This window comes from Rhinoderma darwinii, chromosome 12, assembly GCF_050947455.1.
Source record: "Rhinoderma darwinii isolate aRhiDar2 chromosome 12, aRhiDar2.hap1, whole genome shotgun sequence".
In the NCBI taxonomy this organism is placed as follows: Eukaryota; Metazoa; Chordata; class Amphibia; order Anura; family Rhinodermatidae; genus Rhinoderma; species Rhinoderma darwinii.
The window spans coordinates 53301695-53326004 of NC_134698.1; the positions used below are offsets into that span (position 1 = coordinate 53301695).

Genomic DNA, 24310 nt, shown 5'->3' on the forward strand with positions numbered 1-24310 from the left:
TATTTTACAGGTATGGTTCATAGCAGTTGTCATCATTATTTCTATCCTGGTTGTTAAAATAGTTCCATACTAATTTGTGATCGGTGCGGGTTCAAAGTAGACTGTGCTTGTTGACAAACTGCTGCCCCTTTTGGGAAAGGTGAAGGTAGGTATTCATCTGGTCCACCAAGTGCAGCAGAACCTGCAGTAAGACCTGCAACAAATGCATATCGATCAATCACCACTTTTTGTGGGTGGTGGGGTTTAGACTAGAGGGGCAGGTGCAGTACTGTCGGTGTATATATACATATTTATTTTTTTTTTAATTGTTTTTTATGTATATTTTTCAAATCTTTTAGGATAATGCAACCAAGCAGGCTGCAGCTGCAAGGGAACGACAGAGAATCCTGCAGCACAAGAAAGATATGAAAGCAATGGGTAAGAGTTCTGCATTCACAGATTATGGGACTGATCTACAATTCTTCTTTCTTCAGATTCATCAGTCTGGTCAAGCACCTTTTGACTTATACATCTTATTTGCCCCTTAATTGCCTTTCATTGATAGTATCATGCGCTTTATAACAAGCCTGTCAATACTTTCGTAAATTACTTAAATAGCAATGCCCTTATATAATATATGGAACCACTCTCAATGCCTGCAGGTGGTATTGGAAAATACAATATGACAACCTGGGGAATTTTAAGTATTCTTAAGGCTACACGCTGTGCTTTGGTTTATAGGACACCTTCTCAGCCTAACATGTTTTGATTGGCTTATTTGGTGAAATTTACGTAAAAAAAACACAAACAATAAAACACGGTTCCGAATATTAATTAATAGTAAGAAGAGTGCGTGTCATGCTGCTAATTCCTTCGCACATTCACATTTTAGTGTTCTCAAACCGCATAGCTAGTTTGTATCTTTATTGGAGTTTTTTTTGTTTTTTTTTCCGCACTAAGATTCGCAGGTGTTAAGCTGTACACGAGCATATAACGTCTACTTAAAAACCTAGTATTGTGGGTTTCATAAGGAAGCATACAGATGTGGTGGTTTTTTTTGGGCTTTTATGTTACATAGTCAGTACTGTTGAAAAAAGACACCTGTCCATCAAGTTCAACCAAGGGATGGGAAAAGGGAAGGTAAAAATGTATACACATTGATATAGTAGCTGATGTTTATTCGTTCTAGGAAATTATCTAAGCCTTTTTTAAAGCCATCTACTGTCCCTGCTGTGACGGCTCCTGCGGTGGCTATTCCATAGATTCAATATATTTAAATAGGTATTACCCTCTTACAATTTTATATATAATATGCTAGAGTAATTCACACTAGGTGTACACCACCAATTGTCGATATATGAATAAAGGAACGGGGAGTGGGAAAAGTAGTGTGTTTTGTAATTGCAAAAAAATAAAAAATACTTTATAATTAAATTTATATTAAAACAATGTTAGATGAAAAATGATGTTGCGCCAAAGTCCCCTAAATTGGCGCACTATGACAAATTATGTCTGATTTAGATTGCTCCGGATTGTAAAGGATATATATGTGTCTAACCTCCCCCTTATTTTATAATAGAGAAGAAACTATAATAGTCCCTAAACCAAAAGTTGGGTTGTTAAGTAATTGCAAATAACTGTCCCCCTCAGTGTCAATAATGAGACAGTCTGATTGCACATGAACCCAGAGGTTCCTTCAAGGGCTGTGGGTGAAGCCCAGCAGTGGAGAAACCCCTGTATTAATGTGACTGTAATGGGTTACATGTACATGTGTCTCTTATATGAATAGACACAGCACAGCAGAGTTGAAACTGCTGCATTCTAGGAACTGAACAGGAGGAGGGAATAGACTGGGCCACAGTCTGTATCGGGCGGCCGGTCGCTGAATTGCCTTGGTAGTGATCTAAAGTATCTGTAAATATTCCTGTCAGGCAGTATAATCACTTCCCCCCCCAGCTGATGTACACTAACAACCTAGCTGTCAGGGTTTACAACAATTTATGTGGGCTAGCAAATAGGCTGCGGTCAGCTGAGTATTTATGACTGCACATAGCAGCAAAAAAGCCCCCGTCAAAGACAAACACTGTATGTGTATTGTCTTATTTGTCAAAGCTCGATGTAGCAGAGCCGTTACTGCTACATTCAGGTCTCCAGCCCTGCAAGGAGACCTGACAGGCCAGCCACGCTCCCGGGCAAACGATCACACAGGCAGCGCGCCTGGACAGCGTTCTCCAGCTCCACACAACAGTGAGTACTCTGCCTAACAGGCAGTAAGGATATTGTACCACTGTTTGTTTGTCTGTGCAAGATAAGGCTGCCCGATGAGTCGCGAACTCATGTGCAATCAGACTGTCTCATTATTGACACTGAGGGGGACAGTTATTTGCAATTACTTAAAGAGGCTCTGTCACCAGATTTTGCAACCCCTATCTGCTATTGCAGCAGATAGGCGCTGCAATGTAGATTACAGTAACGTTTTTATTTTTAAAAAACGAGCATTTTTGGCCAAGTTATGACCATTTTTGTAGTTATGCAAATGAGGCTTGCAAAAGTCCAAGTGGGTGTGTTTAAAAGTAAAAGTCCAAGTGGGCGTGTATTATGTGCGTACATCGGGGCGTTTTTAATACTTTCACTAGCTGGGCGCTGTGAAGAGAAGTAACATCCTCTTCTCTTCAGAACGCCCAGCTTCTGACAGTGCAGATCTGTGACGTCACTCACAGGTCCTGCATCGTGACGGCCACATCGGCAGCAGAGGCTACAGTTGATTCTGCAGCAGCATCAGCGTTTGCAGGTAAGATCGACTTACCTGCAAACGCTGTTGCTGCTGCAGAATCAACTGTAGCCTCTGGTGCCGATGTGGCCGTCACGATGCAGGACCTGTGAGTGACGTCACAGATCTGCACTGTCACACGCTGGGCGTTCTGAAGAGAAGAGGATGTTACTTCTCATCAGAGAGCGCCCAGCTAGTGAAAGTATTAAAAACGCCCCGATGTACGCACATAATACACGCCCACTTGGACTTTTGCAAGCCTCATTTGCATAACTACAAAAATGGTCATAACTTGGCCAAAAATGCTCGTTTTTTTAAAATAAAAACGTTACTGTAATCTACATTGCAGCGCCTATCTGCTGCAATAGCAGATAGGGGTTGCAAAATCTGGTGACAGAGCCTCTTTAACAACCCAACTTTTGGTTTAGGGACTATTATAGTTTCTTCTCTATTATAAAATAAGGGGTAGATTAGACACATATATATCCTTTACAATCCGGAGCAATCTAAATCGGACATAATTTGTCATAGTGCGCCAATTTAGGGGACTTTGGCGCAATATCATTTTTCATCTAACATTGTTTTAATATAAATTTAATTATAAAGTATTTTTTTTTTTTTTGCAATTACAAAACACACTACTTTTCCCACTCCCCGTTCCTTTATTAATATTCCATAAATTCCCAGTTCTCACAGTAAAGAAGGCTTGACGCCTCTGCAGGTTGAACCTTTTTTTCTCCAGACGGAGGGAGTGCCCCCTTGTTTTTTGAGGGGGTTTTACAAGGAACAGGATTTCACCATATTTTTTGTATGTGCCATTCATCTATTTATATAACTTAATCATGTCCCCCCTTAGTCGTCTCTTTTCAAGGCTAAATAGGTTTAATTCTTTTAATCTTTCCTCATAACTTCGATTCTCCATGCCCCTTATTAGTTTCGTGCTCTTCTTTGTATTTTTTCCAACTCCAGGGCATCCTTTCTATGAACTGGAGCCCAGAACTGGACTGCATATTCTAGATGAGGCCTCACTAATGCTTGTAAAGTGCTAATATAGCCCTGTCCCGTGAGTCCATGCCTCTTTTGACACGACAATAACTTGCTGGCCTTCGAAGCAGCTGATTGACATTGCATGCTGTTATTTAGTCTATGATCTATAAGTACACCCAGATCCTTAACAAGTGACTCCCCCTGCGTAGCTCTCTCATTTGCGAAGTGGATGACACAACACTAAGTGTGTCCAAATCCACTTGTAATCTCCAAACATCTTTTATAGACTGAACAATAAATACTACATAGCTTAAAGGGGTTGTCCACCTTCTGACAACTGACCTATCCACCGGATAGGTCATCAGTGGGTCATTGGTGCGGGTGCGACACCCGGACCCTGCACCGATAAGCCGCTCTGGTGGCCTTCGGGCACTGGATGTTATGGCACGTAATGCTATGTACGGAGCCCGGAAGCAGTTTGCTCTATACATAGCATAGCGGCCGTGCAGGTCTGCTCCTATTCACTTTAATAGGTCGGCCTCTATTCCGTGGCTGGAGCCAACTGCTTCCAGCTTGTACGTCTGCTGCATGGAGGCACCGGACCAGCTGATCTGTGCGTGGCCCAGGTGTCAGACCCCCACAGATAATGTACTGATGACCTCTCTGGTGGATAGGTCATCAGTTGTCAGGAGCTGGAAAAACCCTTTAATATTGGGTCATGCTTTATTGGATGCTGTATTATGGATTCACTGCCATATGGACTTCACTTGCCTCTTCAAAGACCTAAGACCCTGTTCACTTGGCAGAATTTTTGCATCAGATTTCGCCACAAAATTCAACCTCCCATTAATTTCAATGGGAGTCAGACGCCTCTTTTTCCCGCTAGGTGATTTCTTTTTTTTCAGCTCGTGAGAAAAAGCGTCTTGCCCGATCTTCGGTCGGATTCAACCCGAACCTCCCTTTGAAGTCAACAGAAGGAGGAATAATTCCACCGTGGATTTTGCGGCTGAACCCACGAAGCAAAATCCACCCTGTGAACTGACCCTTAGGATTGCAGTACTTAACTTTTATTCACATTTCTCTTTTTAGAGATGGAAAAAGAGAGACTGAGAAAGGAGCGTGCTGAACGTATGCAATACAGGAACAGAGAAAAGCAGGATGAAGTAACACAAAAGGAACAATTTAAAAACACTGTTCAGGTTGACAGGCTGAAAAAAAGTGAAGAAAGAACAATCCTGAAACTTGAAAGGGAAAAGGTAATAGTTTCTTTAATGAACAGAAAAGACCTTGCCCATTCGCCAAGTGGGGATGGCGAATAGAGTCCTTTTCCACCTGAAAAAGACCAGTCCGTTTCCTTTATCTTGGGTTTCACAAAATAATAATTGGGGTGGCTTATTATATCAATGCTCTAGACCAGGACATCTTAATGTTTTCGTACTGAAGAAGGATGCCGGGGCCCTACCAGCGGTCAATGTCTGTGCCAAAATTAATAATATTACTTAATTTACGTCTTTGTCTCCTGAACCCAGTATAATATTGAGGGTAGGAACACACACCGCGTATTCAGTGCGGATACACTGCGTCAAGCTGCGCAGCGTATCCGCCCTGCACACCGCTGGGTACTTGTACAGGATACTTGTATATACACTGTTAAGCCATAACATTAAAACCACTGACAAGTGAAGTGAATAACATTGATTATCTTGTGACCATGACACTTGTCAATGGGTAAGATAGATTTGTCAGCCCGTGACCGGTCAGTTCTTGAAGTTTGTGTGGGAAGCCGGAAAATGTTCAAGCGTAAGGATCTGAGCGACTTTGACAAGTGCCAAACTATGGTGGCTAGGCGATTGTGTTAGGGAATCTCCTGAACAGGTCTTGTGGGGTGTACCTTGTATGCAGTGGTTCGTACCTACCAAACCTATTGCAAGTAGGGATAACCGTGGACACATTTTATGGAAGCCCAAGTTTCATTGATGCGCGTGAGGAGCATAGGCTACCTTGCTTGGACTGATCCAACAGAATAGCTACTGTAGCACAGATTCCTAAAAAAGTTATTACTGACTGGCAAAGGTGTCAGAACACACAGTACATCACAGCTTGCAGTGTTTGGCGGTTTTGTAACCACAGACAGGTTAGCGTGCCCATGCTAACCTCTCCCCACTGCTGAAAGCGCTTACGGGCATGTGAGCATCAGAACTTCGCCATGGAGCAATGTCAGAAGATGGCCTGGTCTGCCAGGCGCAGTTGTGGCCATTCTGACGGTCGCCGGGCACAGAATTTGTCCCCCGGACTCACTTTAGTCCCTAGCTTCTGACCTTGCTAGGTTGGGTATCGAGGAGCAGGATTCTTTCCTCACACAGTTGTCATCAGTAGGAGGGACCTTTCTTTAGTGGTGAGCCTGCGTTCTCCACCTTGTTGGTTCAGGCATCCAAAATGGGTGGGATCCTTCTTGGTCCGGCGTTCTTACCTCTGCTCCTCATTGTCAGGCTACAGTGCAGATGCGTAGCATCTTGCTCTACTCCTGAGGATCCACTCTTATGATCAGGTAGACTGTGCCCTGGATGGTGTTGCCCCCCCCCCCCCCCATCAGTACTACCTTCTGTAGCCTCCTAGCTCTCCATGTGTCACTACCAAACAGTAATCAAAAATAGATATTGGGATGCACTCCTCAATCAATTGGCGTGGTGCTAGTAAGGTAGGGACGAGAATCCCACAATATTGGAAATATATAACCCCAGCACACACAGAGGTACAAGAGATCCAGATGCAAACAAATTTAAGTTTTATTGCAACAAAAGATGGTAAAGTTGAGGTGGAAAGCGACTTGGTAAAGACGTTTCGGCCGTAAGACGATATCACTGGTATGGGTTGTCCGCCGGATATTCCCTGTGTGAGACACACAGGGAATATCCGACAGACAACCCATACCAGTGATATCGTCTTACAGCGACCGTGACAAAGGCCGAGGTTCAGCCGAAACGTCTTTACCAAGTCGCTTTCCACCTCAACTTTACCATCTTTTGTTGCAATAAAACTTAAATTTGTTTGCATCTGGATCTCTTGTACCTCTGTGTGTGCTGGGGTTATATACTACCAAGCAGTAGCTGTACGTCTCACTCTGCCTTTTGCATACAGAGTAGTCGCGCGTTCCAACCATGTCAAAACCCAGAGGGAAAGTCCCAAAGCATATAACGGCCATAGTTACTAATTTTGACTGCTGTGATGATAAATTTAAGTGCTGCCAGTCTGACAGCCTCTGTTTTAAGTGCCGAGGACCGAGACAGGATGTCCGTGAACCAGCCCTCGATTCAGCCCCCCAATCAATACCGCACCAGACTGGGCATGCAGGCTTTCCTTAATGGTTTTGGACTTTTTCCAAAGCCATTCTGCTGGATTATGCCGAATGTCCTTGCAGACCCAGACCAGTCCCTCCAATTTGTGAGGGCTCAGACTCACTGGGTGGGAGACCCTGTAAGCGTGCTTGGTCTGCCAATCATCCCTTAGTTTCTCCAATGCATCCCCTGCACCTAGAGAGATCGGCTTAGACATCTTCTCTAAATAGGAAAATTTGTTCTGTGGGTGAGATCTCTGATTTAAGGCTCGGCGTTAGATGAGGAGCAGTCATCGAAACGGTCCTCCATGGTGGAAAGCCTGATTTCAGCCATCAGGGAAACTCAATGTCCAATGCATGGAATCCCCCGCCCAAATCTTTACCCTTACACGAGTTTTATAAAGCACTCTTCCAAGAATTGGAACATCCTGTTAGACTCTTCTTGAAGCCAAAAAGAAAAGAGGCCAATGAGAAATAGTGCTCTTCTCGGCAGTGGACCCCCCCCCCCCCCCCCCCCAACTTCTTTCCCCTTGAAGCACACAACACTTTCTGTGGCATAGACAAATCAAGGATAGGAGCTGCACTGTGATTCCTTGCCTGTTAAGGCTGGTGCTCACCTCTCAAACAAGGAGTGAGCTCTCCCTGTACAAACATATATCCAAAGAAAAAAGAACGAAGCAGCACTACTGTAGTGGATGCTGGATGAATAAACCCTAGTTTTTTGTGTTTTTTTTTTTAGTGCTGCTTCGTTCTCCTCTTTGGATATACACTTTCTATGGCAGATGCTGTAGATCACTGTAACAGGTGCATAGAATCTTTTGCAAAGTCTTTCTTTGAGGTAGCTAGGTCAGCATTGCGCCCCATCTTTGCCTCTTTCTAGGTTAGCAGAGAATCTACAAAATGGGCAAAACAACTTTTTGACAAGGGATTCTTTCAGATGACAACCCTGATCAAATGGCTCAACTTTGCAAATTTACATGCAGGAAGATATATATGTGTAAGACCTCTCTAGCTGCAGTAAGTCTGTTGGCCTATTTTTCAGCGCTCTCCATTGCCATACGCAGGATACTTTAGCTTAAATGCTGGTCAGTCAATGCTAAAAAGTCACTTGCTTCCATCTGCTTTAATTAAAGATTCTGGCCTATTTGGAAGCCGTCTGAATGAGATCATCTCCGAGGCCACCGGCAGCAAGATCTTTCCTGCCCTAGGACTGGACTGCTCATTCGACCCCCCCCCCCCCCTTCCTAGGAAAGGCAAACACTCCTCTTGCAGTTCTCATTCCGGAAGCTAAGCAAGATTAAATTGACAGCCCTTCCTTTAAACGGCACCCTTCCTGGCAACCTCGCCATTAGGCTACAAGCCATCCTCTGGCAACCCAATACTGCATGAAGGACAGTCCCCACCTGAAGGTTTTCCAAGATACCAGGTTCTCCTAGACATACTAGAGGTAGTCTCCTCAGGTTGCAATATCAAGTTGATTTTCATGCCCCCAAACAGGTTTAGTCACTCTATCCCCCCCAGATCTCTAGGGCTTCAGACCTTTTCAAGCGGTGAAGTCCCTTCTCTCTCAGGAGGTGGTAGTTCAAGTTCCTTTGCAAGAACGCTGCCATTGTTTTTATTCCAACGTTTTCATGTGTCCCAAAATGGAAGGTACGGTGAAGACCCCTCTTGGACTTTGAAAAACCTCAACCAATTCATCCGGATCAAACTATTCCGGATGGAATCCCTGAGATCAGTCATTGCATCAATGGAACAGGGGGCGTTTCTCTCCTTAGTGGACATCTGCGTGTCCCGATTTTGGGAGTCAAATCAACTGTTCCTGCCTTTTTGTAATACAGTCCAACCATTATCCGTTTGTAGCTCTCCCCTTCCCGGTTTGCGACACCACCGGGAGTGGTGTCTGATGACTCTCTTCCATTCTTGGTGTGGTAGCCATCCCCTTCCTAGATGACATCCTGATAAAAGCCCCTTCCAGGTCAGCCAATGTAGATTCTTCAAATCACCTTGAACACCTTTAGCAGCTTCAGCTAAGCCATCAACATCTCCTCCAAGTCTTCTCCTCTCCTCCCACATTCCTTAATCTTTCTGGGCATGGAATTTGTTACAATCAGAATAAGCCTACATCCTGAGAAGCTCTGTGTCCTTCAGACGCATGTACAGTCCTCTTGGCTACTTCATCCAGTATCCATTCGTAACGGCATGAAGGTATTGGGTCACGTTGTCTCTTCAATGGAGGCAGTTTCTTATACCAGTTCCACACCAAGCCTCTGCAATGGGAAATACTGTGTCACTGGGAGAAATCCAAGGAGCTCCTGGATCATCCCAATCTTCTACCCCATCTATTGATCATTGTAGTGGTAGCTACTTTTCCACAATTTGTCATTGGTAAGTTCTTGTCTGCCATCTCAGTCGCTGGTCCTGACATGAACATCGTCTTTCTAGGCTGGGGAGAAATCCTTCTGAACCGAACGGTTTTTAGTAGTGTGTTCTTGTGAGCAATTTTGCCTTTCGATCGACGTGCGAACTTCGGGCAATACTCTTGTACCTCCAGCACTGGACTCATCTTCTGGATGCTCATCCTCTAAGGGTCTAGACGGAATACGTGACCACACCTACATAAGTGGTCAGGGCAGTACCAGCCGCGCCGCAGCCATTTCAAAACAAACATGTCTTCTGGAGTGGGCAGAGGGCCACGTTCCATCCCTATTGGCAGTACACATTCCAGGAATGGACAACTTGTGACGGGTTACCTCAGTCGCGAACGTCTAGAGAGTGGGCTCTTCATCCTGAAGTGTTCAGCCACACTTGGTCCAAGTGGATCTCATGGCATCCAGACTCTATTGCAAGGGATTTTCATTTGTGACCAGAGCCCAAATGACTATATAATAGGGTACGTCCGGTTTCAGTTAGGGGGTTTGTCACTTTACATGGCAAAAGAGCGCTGCATGCATGCTACTTATTTATTTATTTTCTTTCAGGAGAGAGAGAAAATCCGTGAAGAGAAACGTAAATATGCAGAGCGCATAAAACTATGGAATCAACGGCGGGATGACATAGAGTGTGATGACTTACAAGTATGTTTGTTGCTTTGTATGATCAGTTACCTATTTTATGTTTTACTCTGAAGTGATTGATCAGTTCCAACAGGAGTTCCAGGGCACCACTCAAAGGAGTGCAAGTGCATCTTATGCTAATAATTGCACCTCCTGGCTTGATTGGCCTAAAGGCACCACATGGACGCAGCTGCGACTTCTTTTGCCACGCAAGTGCCGTGACAATGATGATGAAGTAGCATCTACTGAAGCACATAATAGAGCGCATCTTATAGAATTTAAACCAACTCCAGTTTTAGAAACCTGTATTTTCTTCCACTACTTAAATTAGTTGCTTACTTATAGTTTGAATGCATAGTATGAATTACTTTTTTTTTTTTGTCTACTTAGGCTCTTCCTGCTCCGGTTCCAGTGAAAACTAGACTTCCTCCTGATTGTTTTGGGGATGCTGTTATGGTTTTAGAATTCCTTCATGCATTCGGTGATTTGTTTGATCTTACAGATGAGTTTCCAGAAGGAATGACATTTGGTAGGTTTCTGGTTCCTTTTTATTACTGCCCTATTGCTTTAAAAATGCTTTTATTTAGTAATAAACTTTTTTGTAATTTTGACTTATGAAAAAAAGAAATGCACTGATTCACAGTACACAGAAGCGGCAGAAAGCCGCTCTGAGCCTAAATTGACAGCTTGGCTGACAGCGGCTCCTGTTGGCAATTTGCTAATCTTCGTTCTGATCAATTCAAAGCGGAATCCACCCCTTTCTTTAGGTGGAGTACCCGTTTTCTCACAAATTACTATGAACACCAAGGGGGAAGCTTTTTCTATAGGTGGAGTACTTGTCTCCACACCTTTACCTAGTTCTTTTGCATTCTCTGGTGATTCTGCAGGTGGACGTGGACTAGGTGTCTGAGGCTCTGTTCACACTTGGATCATGATTTTTGTTATTGCAGGAGCCGTGACTAACCTGTTTTTTCTTCATTGAGTTAGGCCTCCTGCACACGGCCGTAGCTGTGTGCACAGTCCGGGATTACAACATGGACGGGCAGCGGAGTGTCATCCATAGGCCGTCTGCAATCCCGGACCATAATATGCATTCATTTCAATGAGCGTAATGACGTACCCTATTTTTTTTATTTTTTTTTGCGCTCCGTGCAATGCACGGACTGTGGAAATGTGCATTGGCCCATAGGATAGCATGTGTTTATACTTACCGCAATTGTGCATAGTATATGGCAGCGAAACTATATTTGTGCCCTATACTATGTTCGTGACTCCTTTATTATGGATCAGACAGGTATCCATATATTTTTTATTTTCTTTTGCTTGATACAATACAGCAGCATGCTATTATGATGGTCAAAAAGCACATCTTACGTTCTACTGTCTCCCAATAACACGAGCGAGAGAAGGATTTATCATAAGCAATAATAAGAAAATGTTTAATGTTACTAAAAATGCCTTTCTCCACTCCTCTCCTCGCCTCCTGCGCTAATCACTCAATCCGTACAGAGATTAGGCTACAGCTGCTCCCCATTGAAGGCTTTGGGGGAGGAGGGAGCAGCTGCAGAGACCTAAGAGACGCACCTAGACAATGCTGCTTGTAATTGTTCTACTTCTTGCCCCAGTGCTGGATTCACAGCTAAACTGCTCAGTACTGCTGTATAATGTGTGTGTATGTATATATGTATTTGTAGAGATAAGCAGCACTCTGCGACAGATTTCAACACGGTAATGGGTGCAAGCAGGTAATCCAGATCCATGGATTATAACACATAAACGAAAGAAATCCCACAGCACTCCGATGGTTCCAAAAAGTATGTGATTTTATTCAGTCAACAGCTGCAACGTTTCCATCCTGCTATAGGACCTTTTTCAAGCTTGGAACCATCGGAGTGCTGTGGGATTTCTTTCGTGTGTGTGTGTGTGTGTGTGTGTGTGTGTGTGTGTGTGTGTGTGTGTGTGTGTGTGTGTGTGTGTGTATATGTATATAATATAATATAGATCTCGATCTCTCTAATCTCTCTATCTTTATGCTGCTGCTTCTCATTGTGTGTGAGAGAAAGGGGAGATGGGTCTCCTTTTCTTTGTGTACGTTATATGAGAGACATCGTAACAACTGGTGTCTGCACCTCTGGAGCATAGCTCAGGGGAAACTGACAATTCGAGATGGAGCCCGCAGAGGGGAAAAACTGGTGATGTCTTAAGTCAGATATACATGTACCCACACGATGGCTTATTCTAAAGCTTCACCTGAAACAATAGGTACGCATTAATTGGGCAGATAGAAAGAGGTTGTCCTTAACCTTGTTAAGAACCTTGGTATAATCCATGTTCGAGCATATTGCACTTGTGAGTAATGTCTACAAACAGGAACCTGTTCTATTAGGCTCTGATCACATCTGTGTTTAGGTTTTTTGTTCTTCGTTATAACAACGAATAACGAGAGCCACCGGATTTGTCGCATGACTTAGAGAAACTGCGCCTGACGGAACGCATTAACTTTGGGTTTTGTCATGCTGTCCGCTGGTTTGCTGGACAAAATAGTACCTTATGCTGCCCTATTTAGTTTGGCAAATTGATGGAATCTTCAACTAAGGCCCCAAATGGAGCCTCCAATACAGATGTGAACAAAAGCTGTGTACAGCAGCTGTGGAGGACCGCAATTGTCCATAGGAAATATTGGATGCCTATTGAGTTGAGTACATTACTCCACCCGTAACAGTAGTGAGGATCCCTGCAATTGACTGCTAACAATTGGACTTGTGGTCTCAGATTGATTTGTCCAAACCACATAATCCCTTTTAATTTTTATTTTTTTTTATACGGTATTTGAATAGAATAAAGCATATATTTTGTCTTGCTCTTACCAGAAATGCTTGAGGAGGCTTTGGTTGGCAGTGATCCAGAAGGTCCACTGTGTGAGCTGCTTTTCTTTTTCCTGAGTGCCATTTTCCAGGCCTTAGCAGAAGAGGAGGAGGATGTGGCCAATGACAAAATAACAGACACAGAAGCCAAAGGTAAAGGTTACTTTTCATTAAACAGATAGTCTTTTAAGGAAGCTTAGTAAGAGGGATTATGAGACATGCAGGACTGGGCAATTCATCAAAAAGAAACAAAATACAATCGGTAATTCAAGATAACCGATGGCTTGTCCATTTGTGTTGTGCTTTTTTTTTTAGGTTATTTATTCTTAGTTTTCAACTGTGTCCTCAGGATGCAGATACAGTTGAATCCATTAGTGGAGCAGTAAGGCCCTTCATCGTTCACTATGTAACGCCGGCCGCTGATGCTTCGACAGACGCGATGCAGTGACATCATCACTCTGGTACTGTGTCGCAGTGGCACTGGTTACCATACGATACTGCACTTGATAGTGTAGGGACCCTCTTTGGGGAGGTCGCCGTGAAGTGGCATTGGGCTCATACAGTTTGATCAAAATGTAAACTAAGAACATCATGTTCATACATTTTTTTTAATTTTGCCGATCCACAATAGATAAAGTATAGCATAGTGGACGTGCAGTCCAGGTTTTCTTCTCTCCCATTGGTATATGATATACAGTAGCATAGAGCAGACTCAGAGGATATATATTTAATGGCATGCAATTCGGGTGTGTGGCATGTAAAAAGGCGTAGCCTAAATAATCGTTCATTAATCGTAAACGAGGTTATATGTTCAATTAATGTTGATTTTGATTTGGGTCCTAATCGCCCAGCCCTACCTCATGACATAATTATTCCCCATTGCTAAGTGTAATTGCTGCATTATTTCACAGTATACAAGCATTGCAGTTGGAGTTGTGCTTTTTTTTTTTTCTATCCCCTGTAGACTGTTTCATTTGTGTTTTATAGGCCTGACGGAAGCTTTGGGTGAGGATGCAGACACAACAAAATCTGCTCTATACGCAGTAGCCTCTCTAGCAGCGGCTTGGCCCCAGCTAAATCATGGTATGTTCTCTTTATAAAGCTTAGACTGAATAATAACTTGCCTTAGGTATGATGAAATGTAATTATTATGTCCACCTTGAACACTTCCATTTTAAGTCTGTATTGCTCAATAAGTTGGCAGTGTGAAAATAACTTTTCTTACAATGTTAATGCATGCTCGTTGTGGGACAGGACATAAATGTTTTTGACCGGAATACCCTTGAAGTTTTACCACCTATAGACTGGATAGGCGAGCGAGATTAAATCGGTGAGGGTCCGACCACTGGGAGCCTCACCCATCACTAGATGGGGGGGGGCGTTCCCCATGTGAAGTTTTGAATGTTTTTGGCTGGAATATCCCTGTGATTGAAGACTCCTCCAAATCCAACTATTTATTTTGTGCTGCGCAGAGCAAACATGTCTTTGTCGGGCTGTTTTTTCTTCTTGCGCCTTCCTGCTTATTACTTGAGTCAATTCTGCTTGACGTACTAAATCTGTTGATTTTTGCGGCACCCTCGTCACACAGACTTGAATGCAAGTTTTAGTTTTAGAATAGTCATGAAAGTGCATTCTGTAGATAATGCAGCACACTTTGTACCAACAAATTATAAAGAGCCAAGTGTCAGAGTAGATAAATAGCCTTTAGGTGCAGGTGGCGATTAGATGAGCATTGTCTCACTCCTGTAGTAGGGCACCCCCTCCCTAAATGTGGAAATCAGATGACACCTCTTCTCTCATTGGAAACGTGAAGTAAAGTTCCTGTATTCCCCCTCCCCCTGGGGTCGCTGGTGGACTGTGCAGGGGGAGAGTTGACGGTTACAGAATAACTTTCTTCCTGCTCTAACTTGCAGCTTCTCTCTCCCACATGTCCATTACAGAGACACAAAACCAGAAAGTAAAGCTATTCATCCTGCTCCTTCAAACAAGTGCTGCAGTCCGAATATTGCACCTAAATCTTGGACTGCTAATATTCTGGGCTGTATTCGCATACTAATATCTAAGCTCTAGTCCTTATATTCTAGCAGCCTCAAGTGTTTCAAGTCATGCCGTATTACACGTGTACTTGGCAGTTAAAGGGTTAATTTAAGGTCATTTGAGTTTTTGTAAATAAACACAGAACACATTTGACTTGCTTGCTTTTCACTTTCAGGATGCAGTCTAAAAGATCTGGATTTAGATAGCTGCACTCTTTCAGAGATTCTCCGTCTCCATATTTTGGCTTCTGGAGCTGAATCAAATTCTGCCAATGCTAAATATCGGTACCAAAAACAAGGTGGCTTTATTGCAACAGATGATGCCTGTTTGGAGCTTCGTATCAGTCATCCTGCAATTTTAAAGAAGCTGTCTAGTACATCCGTGTATGCCTTATTACCTGGTGAGAGATGGGGATTCTAATAGTAATTGATGCTTGCTTTGCTCGTTGGAAAATAAATCGTGCTAGTCAATGATGTATATTGGTTCACCTGTTTTTAGATGAAAAGTTGAAAATTCTCCATGCCCTGTGTGGGAAGCTGCTTACATTAGTTTCCACCAGAGACTATATTGAGGATTGCATAGAAGATCTACGCCAGGTGAAGCAAGAATTCAGAGAACTAAAAGCCGAGCAGAACCGCAAAGAGCGGGAGGAAGCTGCTGCTAGGTTCGTATTAAAAAATAAATAAAAACCAACTAATACAGACGTATTAGACATTCTGACAAGCATGGGAAGACTGCAATTTTACATGGCATGAACAGCACAGATGAGTCTTGAGACAAATACATATTCATGCAATTTTAAAAAAAATAAGTGATTGCGGGAAATTATATATCTTCGTAAAAGCAGCACAAGGGGTTCATGGACCCCCGTTGCCAGCAGAGAGGTGGCTGTGCGTGCATGGTCAGTCTCTAGCTTAGTGAATTGAAAATGAGAATCCCCCTCCTACTGATCCGATATTTATGGCAAAAAAAGGTCAATGTGTCTTTTGAATTCCCCTTTAACTATTTGGTTCTTTTTCGTGTTTTCCTCCGACAGTGTTCTTGGGAGTTGGCCCACTGCCTGCCCCCTGATCTGACAATGGCTTACAGATTTTTGGCTTCTTGCATAAAAACGGTTTGAAAAAAAGTGTAGGAACCAATAAGATTCTGGCTTTTTCAGGACCAGTTTGAAAAGGAAATTAGTCTGGCTTTTAGAACTGGTTTAATGGAAGAGTCAACATATGTTGTTTTTGTGATATGGTCGACTCTGAACTTTGGATCCTGCAAGCAACACAAAAATTTGAACTTTGACCTATTCTGCGGGGAGAGTTGGCTCATGCCGCAGGCACTAGACTGAGCGGTTTTTAGTGTCTGGGAAGCGAAATCTGCAGCAGATCTGCTGAACATGTTTCTATTTGCATCTTTTTCTTTCACTACATATGGTAAGGGAAATGGGTTAGATTCCAGTTTCCCTCTCACCTTAACATAGGGTTGTTGTCGGCATTGGGCTGCCACACTAGACGCACTTTCCTGATGGTGCAATGAAACCAAACAGGCAACTGCGCTGGTTTTTATTTTTTTATCGTCCGCCGGTTACCCAGTCTTTTTAATCTGTGCTGGTCACCACCGTTTTAGTCATGGGTTTGCCAAGGGGGGGGGGGGGGGTGTCTAGGTGCGCATCCAATGACGGCGGGAAAGTTAGCATGTCTCACAAGGGACCGACAGACTGACCTGTTCTCCTCTTTTGGTTTTGTACTCTGTTTTTTTTTTCCCTATGGCAGTAAACTCTCCTCTATCCTCTCCTCTGTGTGCTGGGTACTCTCCTCGATTTTTATTACTGAGATCCAGTCAGCAACTCTCCCAGTCTAACTCTCACAAGAGACCATGGACAGCTGCTTAGCCAGCGCCACTTACATTCCTTAGTCATTCCTCCTCGATCCGACCACTTTCCTCTTCAGTGGCATACGTCTGTGCTCAGCGCCGCTATTTGGTGGCATAGTTTAAAACCTTAGGCCGTGACTTTTTCTGTTGCCTAGGCTGCGACATCCCAAATATAATAGTTCAATTTGGCCTGTCCCGCATCTAAAAAAATAAATAAAAATGTAACTGATGGAATCCTTGTGGTCGGTGGTCTCTTTGATGGAGAGTTCCTGTCGTGTACAATTCCCCTTACGCCCCCAGAATTAGGCGATCCTCTCACTGGGACAAATCCCCTGCAAATCTAGGTATAAATATTCTTGGTAATGCTTTCTGGCACACAGAAAAAATTGTGCAAGAATGGTTTGAGGCACGTGACAAAGGGTAAGTTTAAAGGGAATGTGTCGCTAGAATTATTATTTTTTTTTTTTCAGTTAAACAGTATACAAGTGATTACACATTGTTTTAATTTTTTCACAAGTCAGGAAATATTATAAATTAGATTCCAATTTATAACATTTCCATGTGCTGGTCACTAGAGGGAGCAATTCCCAAAATTGCAGCATTGGCAGTGTGGTAAAGCAACCTCATTGCTTTATGCTGAAAATTTGGTGTAGAAACACTCGCTCTAGTGTCCTCACACAATTCCCCCCTTCCTTATTCTGGCTAGTGCCAGGAGAAGGAGGGGGTTGAATCTTCAAACCTCCTACACTGTGTGCCGCCATTTTCTGAGCGAATGCACGGGATTAGATACAGTGGTAATCAGACAGTATAACACGAACATAATATACACATCACATACACAAACATAACTTTCCTGCTGTTGCCTCTGCTCTTATACCTTGCGTCTTCGCTGCCTTGAACATATGGCCGGAAGTCGTCATTTTACTGTCTGGCCGCGGCTTCCGGTCCACATGAAAATGGTGCCGGATTTTGCTCTGACAAAGACCTTCCTTTTGGTCAGTGTGGGAGCAGCGCATTCGCCATTCCCACACAGATGGCGTACGCTATAGTGAATGGAACGGCTCCTGTTCGCATTCTCTATGGGGTTGTAGGTGCCGTATTCCATCTCTGTATGTGTTAATCGACACATACATAGATGAAAAAAAAAATGGCAGCCCCCATAGAGTAGTAAAAGTAAGAAAAAAGTAAAAAGTACAACACAAATAAAATGTATTTTAATATCATACTAAAAGCAATACTATATAAAAAAATTTTTTTCGTGACACCTTCCCTTTAAGATGTTCAATTGGCCTCCAAATTCCCCAGTTCTCAAAATGATCAATGGAGGCCCCAGCTCGCATTTTATAGGACTTAAAGGGGTTTTCCCATGAAGGACATTTATGAGATATCCACAGGATATGTCACATAGATACGGGTCCCACCTCTGGGACCCGCACCTATCTCCAGAACGGGGCCACCTAATCCACGTTCTGCCGCTCTGCTCTTGCAGCCTCCCGGCCACTTCCTGGTTATGTGGTAGGGAGTTAAGAAAAGAGTGTTGCTCGCTGAGTTACGCTGTTTCCGTAACTCCCGTAGTAGTGAATGGCCGTTACGGAAGCAGCATAGCATGCGGGCTATGCTCTTTCCGTAACTACTATTAAGTTCTATGGGAGTTACAGAAACCGCGTAGCTCAACGAACAATGCTGTTTTTGTAACTCACAACTATATAACTTTTTTTATGGTCGGAATTCACCTTGTTCAGCCGCAATACAGAGCGGCTGAACAGGGTTTAGGGGGCCCCGTTCTGGAGATAGGTGTGGGACCCGCATCTATCTGACATTTGTGACGTATCCTGTGGATACATCATAAATGTCTCCGGTTCTCTTTAAAGGGGTTTCTCTTTCACCTCCCCATACATGTGCAGCATGTACTGGGGATGGCTGCACAAACGCTGGGGCACTTTACATTTATTTTTTCTACATCCCTCTGTTATTTAGATATCGGTGCTGTTATATTTGACGCCCGATATTTAAATAACCCCCTGAATTGTCAACGGTGCGTGTACTGGCAAGGGGGCGTCATCAGTGCGATTGCAGTCTTTTCACCTGAACTGGCAAGGGGGCTTACACTGTCCGAAGCAGACACACGCCACCTTGCCAGTTCGGCAGACAATACAAGACTGCTCTCTTGCAAGATCTGAAGAGATGAGTGCTCGCTCTCCACAGCTCTTACACGGTCTGTAGAGGTGATACGCCCCCTTGCCAGTTCGGCAGAGACTAATCTTGAAAGCTGAAGAGTGAGAGCGTGTGCGCACGCTCTCCTCGCTCTTGCTGTAACACTGTCCGTATCTGATTGGACAGTGTCACAGCCATAGTAACACGCCCCCTTGCCTGTACACGCCCCGTTGACTGTTCAGGGGGTTACTTAAAGAGGCTCTGTCACCAGATTTTGCAACCCCTATCTCCTATTGCAGCAGATCGGCGCTGCAATGTAGATAAGAGTAACGTTTTTTTTTTCGTTTTTTTTTTTCGTTTTTTTTAAAAACGAGCATTTTTGGCCAAGTTATGACCATTTTTATATTTATGTAAATGAGGCTTTCTAAAGTACAAATGGGCGTGTATTGTGTTCGTTACATCTGGGCGTTTTTACTTCTTTTACTAGCTGGGTGTTGTGTATAGAAGTATCATCCACTTCTCTTCAGAACGCCCAGCTTCTGGCAGTGCAGACAGTGTGTTCTCGAGAGATCACGCTGTGACGTCACTCACTTCCTGCCCCAGGTCCTGCATAGTGTCGGACGAGCGAGGACACATCGGCACCAGAGGCTACAGTTGATTCTGCAGCAGCATCAGGTAAGTAGCTACATCGACTTACCTGCAAACGCCGATGCTGCTGCAAAATCAACTGTAGCCTCTGGTGCCGATGTGGCCGACACGATGCAGGACCTGGGGCAGGAAGTAAGTGACGTCACAGCGTGATCTCTCGAGAACACGCTGTGTGTCTGCACTGCCAGAAGCTGGGCGTTGTGAAGAGAAGTGGATGATACTTCTATACACAACGCCCAGCTAGTAAAAGAAGTAAAAACGCCCCGATGTAACGAACACAATACACGCCCAGTTGGACTTTAGAAAGCCTCATTTACATAAATATAAAAATGGTCATAACTTGGCCAAAAATGCTCGTTTCTAAAAAAAAACTTACTCTTATCTACATTGCAGCGCCGATCTGCTGCAATAGGAGATAGGGGTTGCAAAATCTGGTGACAGAGCCTCTTTAAATATCGGGCGCCAAATATAATGGCACCGATATCTAAATAACGGAGGAAGGTAGAAAAAAAAAACTAAAGTGCCCCAGGGTTTGTTCAGCCCTCCCCATTATATAAGTCATCTGCTGCTAATGTATTGGTGCCAGATACCATAGGACACCTTCAGAGGTCTTGTGGAGTCCATGCCTCGACAGGAGCTGTTTTGGCAGCATGAGGGTGACCTACACAATATTAGGTAGGAGGTTTTAATGTTATGGCTGATCTGTGTAGAGATATAGATTTCTGGTTAATATCATTGGGGGGAGGAGACACGGCACCATGCCACTAGAAGGCTAAAACTAGGTAGGTAAAAGTGTTGGCTCTGCCCAGGCAGGCCACACCCTTCCCACGGACACTGCGCTCATTTACATTAGCCTAGTGTCTGTAGGAGGCAGACACAACCAGTTACTCAGGTCTGCTGCACATTTTAGTTTTCTTTCTTCCTTCCTTTTTGGTTCAGTGTAGATTGTCAGCCTAGTCAATCTTGAGGGTGCCAGAAAATCGGGCAGTCCCCTGAACGGCGCTTCTTCCCCCTGCACCTTTTTGTGCTCCTGCATGTGGCATGTCAGTAACCCCACAAAGTGCGAGGTGATCATAGAGGTAATTACCCCAGCATACCGACCTTCCTGAGAGCTGCTATTCCACCCAACTTTACCTCAGGTGTGTTTAGCCCCTTCCCGCAAAATGACGTACACGTATGTCATGGTGATCGCACGGTCTAATAGAATACCTGTTAGTATTTTACTTACCGGTTGTAAATCACTTTAGGTGATTTAGATTATACAATCCGGACAGGAGCTTCTTTAGGAGCCTGTACAGTACACCGTGTACCAGAAATCTAACCGAGCCGCCCTCACCTGGTGTCCAAAGGAGCAACTCATTCTGGTGCAGGTAAAGCTCAATACAGGACATGTAGTACTGTAGAGAGGTGCTTCTAGACAGCCAATCAGGGCATGCACTGCGTTACAGCATGTGTTTACCATTAAAATGTGCATGCTGATTGGCTGGATCTTCCAGCCAATCACTCGCACAAGATCCAGACCTTTAGTGGCATTGTATGTTGGATGTGGTTTCAAGTTATAATGCCCCAGGAAAGAGCATTGTATGCTGTAAATATTGTAATGTCAGGCCAATGTAACTTGAGGGACGTGTGTGTGTGTGTGTGTGTATATGTGTGTATATATATATATATATATATATATATATATATATATATATATATATATACACACAGTATATTAACCCAGTCAGGACTGAGCCATTTTTATTTTTCGTTTTTCACTCCCAGCCTTCCAAGAGCCATAATTTTTTTTTACGTCAGAGTGGTGTGAGGGCTTGTTTTTTGCGGGTGGACTTGTAGTTTCTATTGACACCATTTAAAGTACCGTATAATATACTCGGAAACGGAAATTATTTTATTTGCAGGCTAAAATTGGAAAAAACAGGTTCCTGCATTGGTTTTTGGGTTTAGTTTATTATGGCTTTCACCTTCGGCTCAATACGATTACGGTGATACCAATGTTATATAGGTTTTCTTGATATTTTACTACTTTACAAAAAAAAAAAAAAATCCACCACATTCTGAGAGTCCTAAATGTTTAATTTTTCCGTCAATTGAGCAGTGCAAAGGCTTATTTTTTGCGGGACGAACTGTAGTTTTTATTGGTACCATTCTTTGGTACATTCAGCTTTTTGATCACTTTTTAGATACGTTTTTTGCAGCGCTAAGGGCCGGTTCAGACCTTTTGGCATTTTGCTCTCAATTGAACACTTTCCTGCAGGCGGCTTCTCTCTGTTCTCCACCCTTCTGTCGGATGGTTGCTCCTTGGATATAAATTTTGTTGTGGATGCTCTCCTGGCCTTACACTTTGAGCCTACACATTAGACAAATTTCAATCTTTTGTAGATGGATTTGGTCCTTTTCCTATTGACGTTTTTAATTTGGCTCTTTGTTATGTGAATGTAGTTTGTATAGGTATGTAGGCAGAATCATTTTCATTACCTCACCTTTTTATTTTTTTCCATTAGTGAAAAATATTAACAATGTGTTTTTTTTTGGGAGTTTTTTTAACGTGTATTTCGGTCATAATCCTAAACTAATGAAAAAAAACACAAACTTATTTTAGAATTCGTAAGAGGAGAGAAGAAAAGCTGAAAGAGCAAGAGCTGAAGATAAAGGATAAGGATGATAAACTGAGAGAAGATGAGAACCGTTCAACTAAAAGTGCAGGGTAAGCAGCATTCGTACTAAACGTTTTATACTTTGGTTTATCACTTAACCTCTAATGAAAATTGTAACTTTTAATAAAGAGATTTCTTGAATCTGCTAGCACCCTCTGCCGACACACTGATTGACCACGCTTAATGTTAATAAAAAAACTCCTAAAGCAAAAGCGGTATTAAATACACCATTAAACCCAAGGCGTTAGGTAAATTGTCAGTGGCCTGCAAATAACTGATGTAAAAAGTGAGTGGTTGACAGTGCTACAGATCATGCGTGCAACAATGGCTGTATTTGTTGAAGCTGTGGGGGATGTTCTCTAATTACCATCGCTTGTGTGCAATTCTGATAATATACTGGTGTATTGCTGCTCATGTTATTCTCTTAATATTAGTGTCCGACCCACACAACTCATCAAGGTATTGTTTTAGGTTTTCATTTTTCAATCGTAATATTTGAGTTTTTCAATAAAAAGATTTACATCCGTAAAAAAGAAATAAAAATGCAAGAACCACAAGGAGTGTATGCTTACACAGATGAGTCGTAGATAAAATACATGGGTTTCCACATCTTTGAAACTGCTAAGCTCTCAAAGAACACCAAATACCTATTCCTGTCAGTGAAAAGCTATACAAAATCACAAACAAATAGAAAGGGGGTGGGGTGGCAGAGGTTTAACCCCTTCTCGACATTTGTCGTAAGTATACGTCATGGAAAACCAGTTCTTTCTCGCAAAATGTCGAATACTTACGACAAATGCATGGCATCGTCTCAGAAGCTGAGTCGGTGCCATCATCCCCGGATGTCAGCTGTATCTTACAGCTGACCTCCTGCTGTAACGGCAGGGACCGAAGTTAGCTTCAATCCCCACCATTAACCCCTTAAATATAGCCTTCAAAAGCGATCGCTGCATTTAAGGTGTTTGCAGCTCATCGACACCCCAGCCATGAAATCGCCGGGGTGTCGGTGGCTGAAAAGGCTTCCGTAGCCACCGGCAAGATGGCGCTGGCACAAGAGATGAGCCGGCGTCATCAGCGGTGGATATCAGCTGTATGTTACAGCTGACATCTACCTGTAACGGCAGGGACCGGAGCTAGCTAATCGGCTTGCTGTTAGTGAATGACTGACCGATCTAATATATTGCACTACGTAGGTAGTACAATGTATTAGAAAAAAAATATGACAGTTGGACCTTCAAGTCCCCTAGTGGGACTAAAGTAAAGTGTTAAAAAAAAGTTGCAAAAAATATAATAAGTTTTAAGTAAAAAAAAAAAAACACCCTTTTTCCCTTATCAAGTCCTTTTATTATTGAAAAACATAAATAAACCATACATATTTGGTATTGCCGCGACTGTAACGGCCTAAACGATAAAAATATGTTATTTATTCCACGCGGTGAAAGGCGTAAAAAATGCCAGAATTTCTGTTTTTTGGTCACTTTGCCCTACAAAAATTAAAATAAAAAGTGATCATAAATTCGCATGTATCCAAAAATGGTGCCTAAAAAAACTATAGCTCGTCTAGCAAAAAACAAGCCCTCATACAGCTCAGTCAACGAAAAAAATAAGTTATGGCTCTCACAACTTGGCGACAGAAAAAAAACACATTATTTTTACAAAAGTAATTTTATTGTTCAAAAAGTTGTAAAACATAAAGTGCTATAAATTTGGTATCGGGTGAATCGTACTGACCCGCAGAATAAAGGTAACCTGTAATTTATAACACATGGTGAACGCTGTATAAAAAAACCCTAAAAAAGCTATGCCAGAATTGCTGTTTTTTGGTCACCTTGCCTCTCAAAAAAAATAAGATAAAAAGTGATCAAAAAGTCGCATGTACCCCAAAATGGTACCAATAATAACTACAGCTCGTCCCGCAAAAAAAACAGCCCTCATACTACTACGTCTATGAACAAATAAAATTA

The 24310-nt window shown here is 43.0% G+C and overlaps 1 protein-coding gene across 2 annotated transcripts in view; it reads left to right on the forward strand.

Annotated features, from left to right (window-relative positions):
- The window catches only part of BAZ1A (bromodomain adjacent to zinc finger domain 1A), a 98931-nt gene that overhangs the window by 26437 nt on the left and 48184 nt on the right, over positions 1–24310 (forward strand). For both annotated transcript variants that reach the window (XM_075844149.1, XM_075844150.1), the window contains exons 8-16: positions 339–417; positions 4826–4992; positions 10049–10144; positions 10514–10652; positions 12994–13140; positions 13975–14070; positions 15200–15424; positions 15523–15688; positions 22292–22396. In XM_075844149.1, the coding sequence (XP_075700264.1) occupies positions 339–417; positions 4826–4992; positions 10049–10144; positions 10514–10652; positions 12994–13140; positions 13975–14070; positions 15200–15424; positions 15523–15688; positions 22292–22396 (1220 nt within the window). The remainder of the gene's footprint in view (positions 1–338; positions 418–4825; positions 4993–10048; positions 10145–10513; positions 10653–12993; positions 13141–13974; positions 14071–15199; positions 15425–15522; positions 15689–22291; positions 22397–24310) is intronic.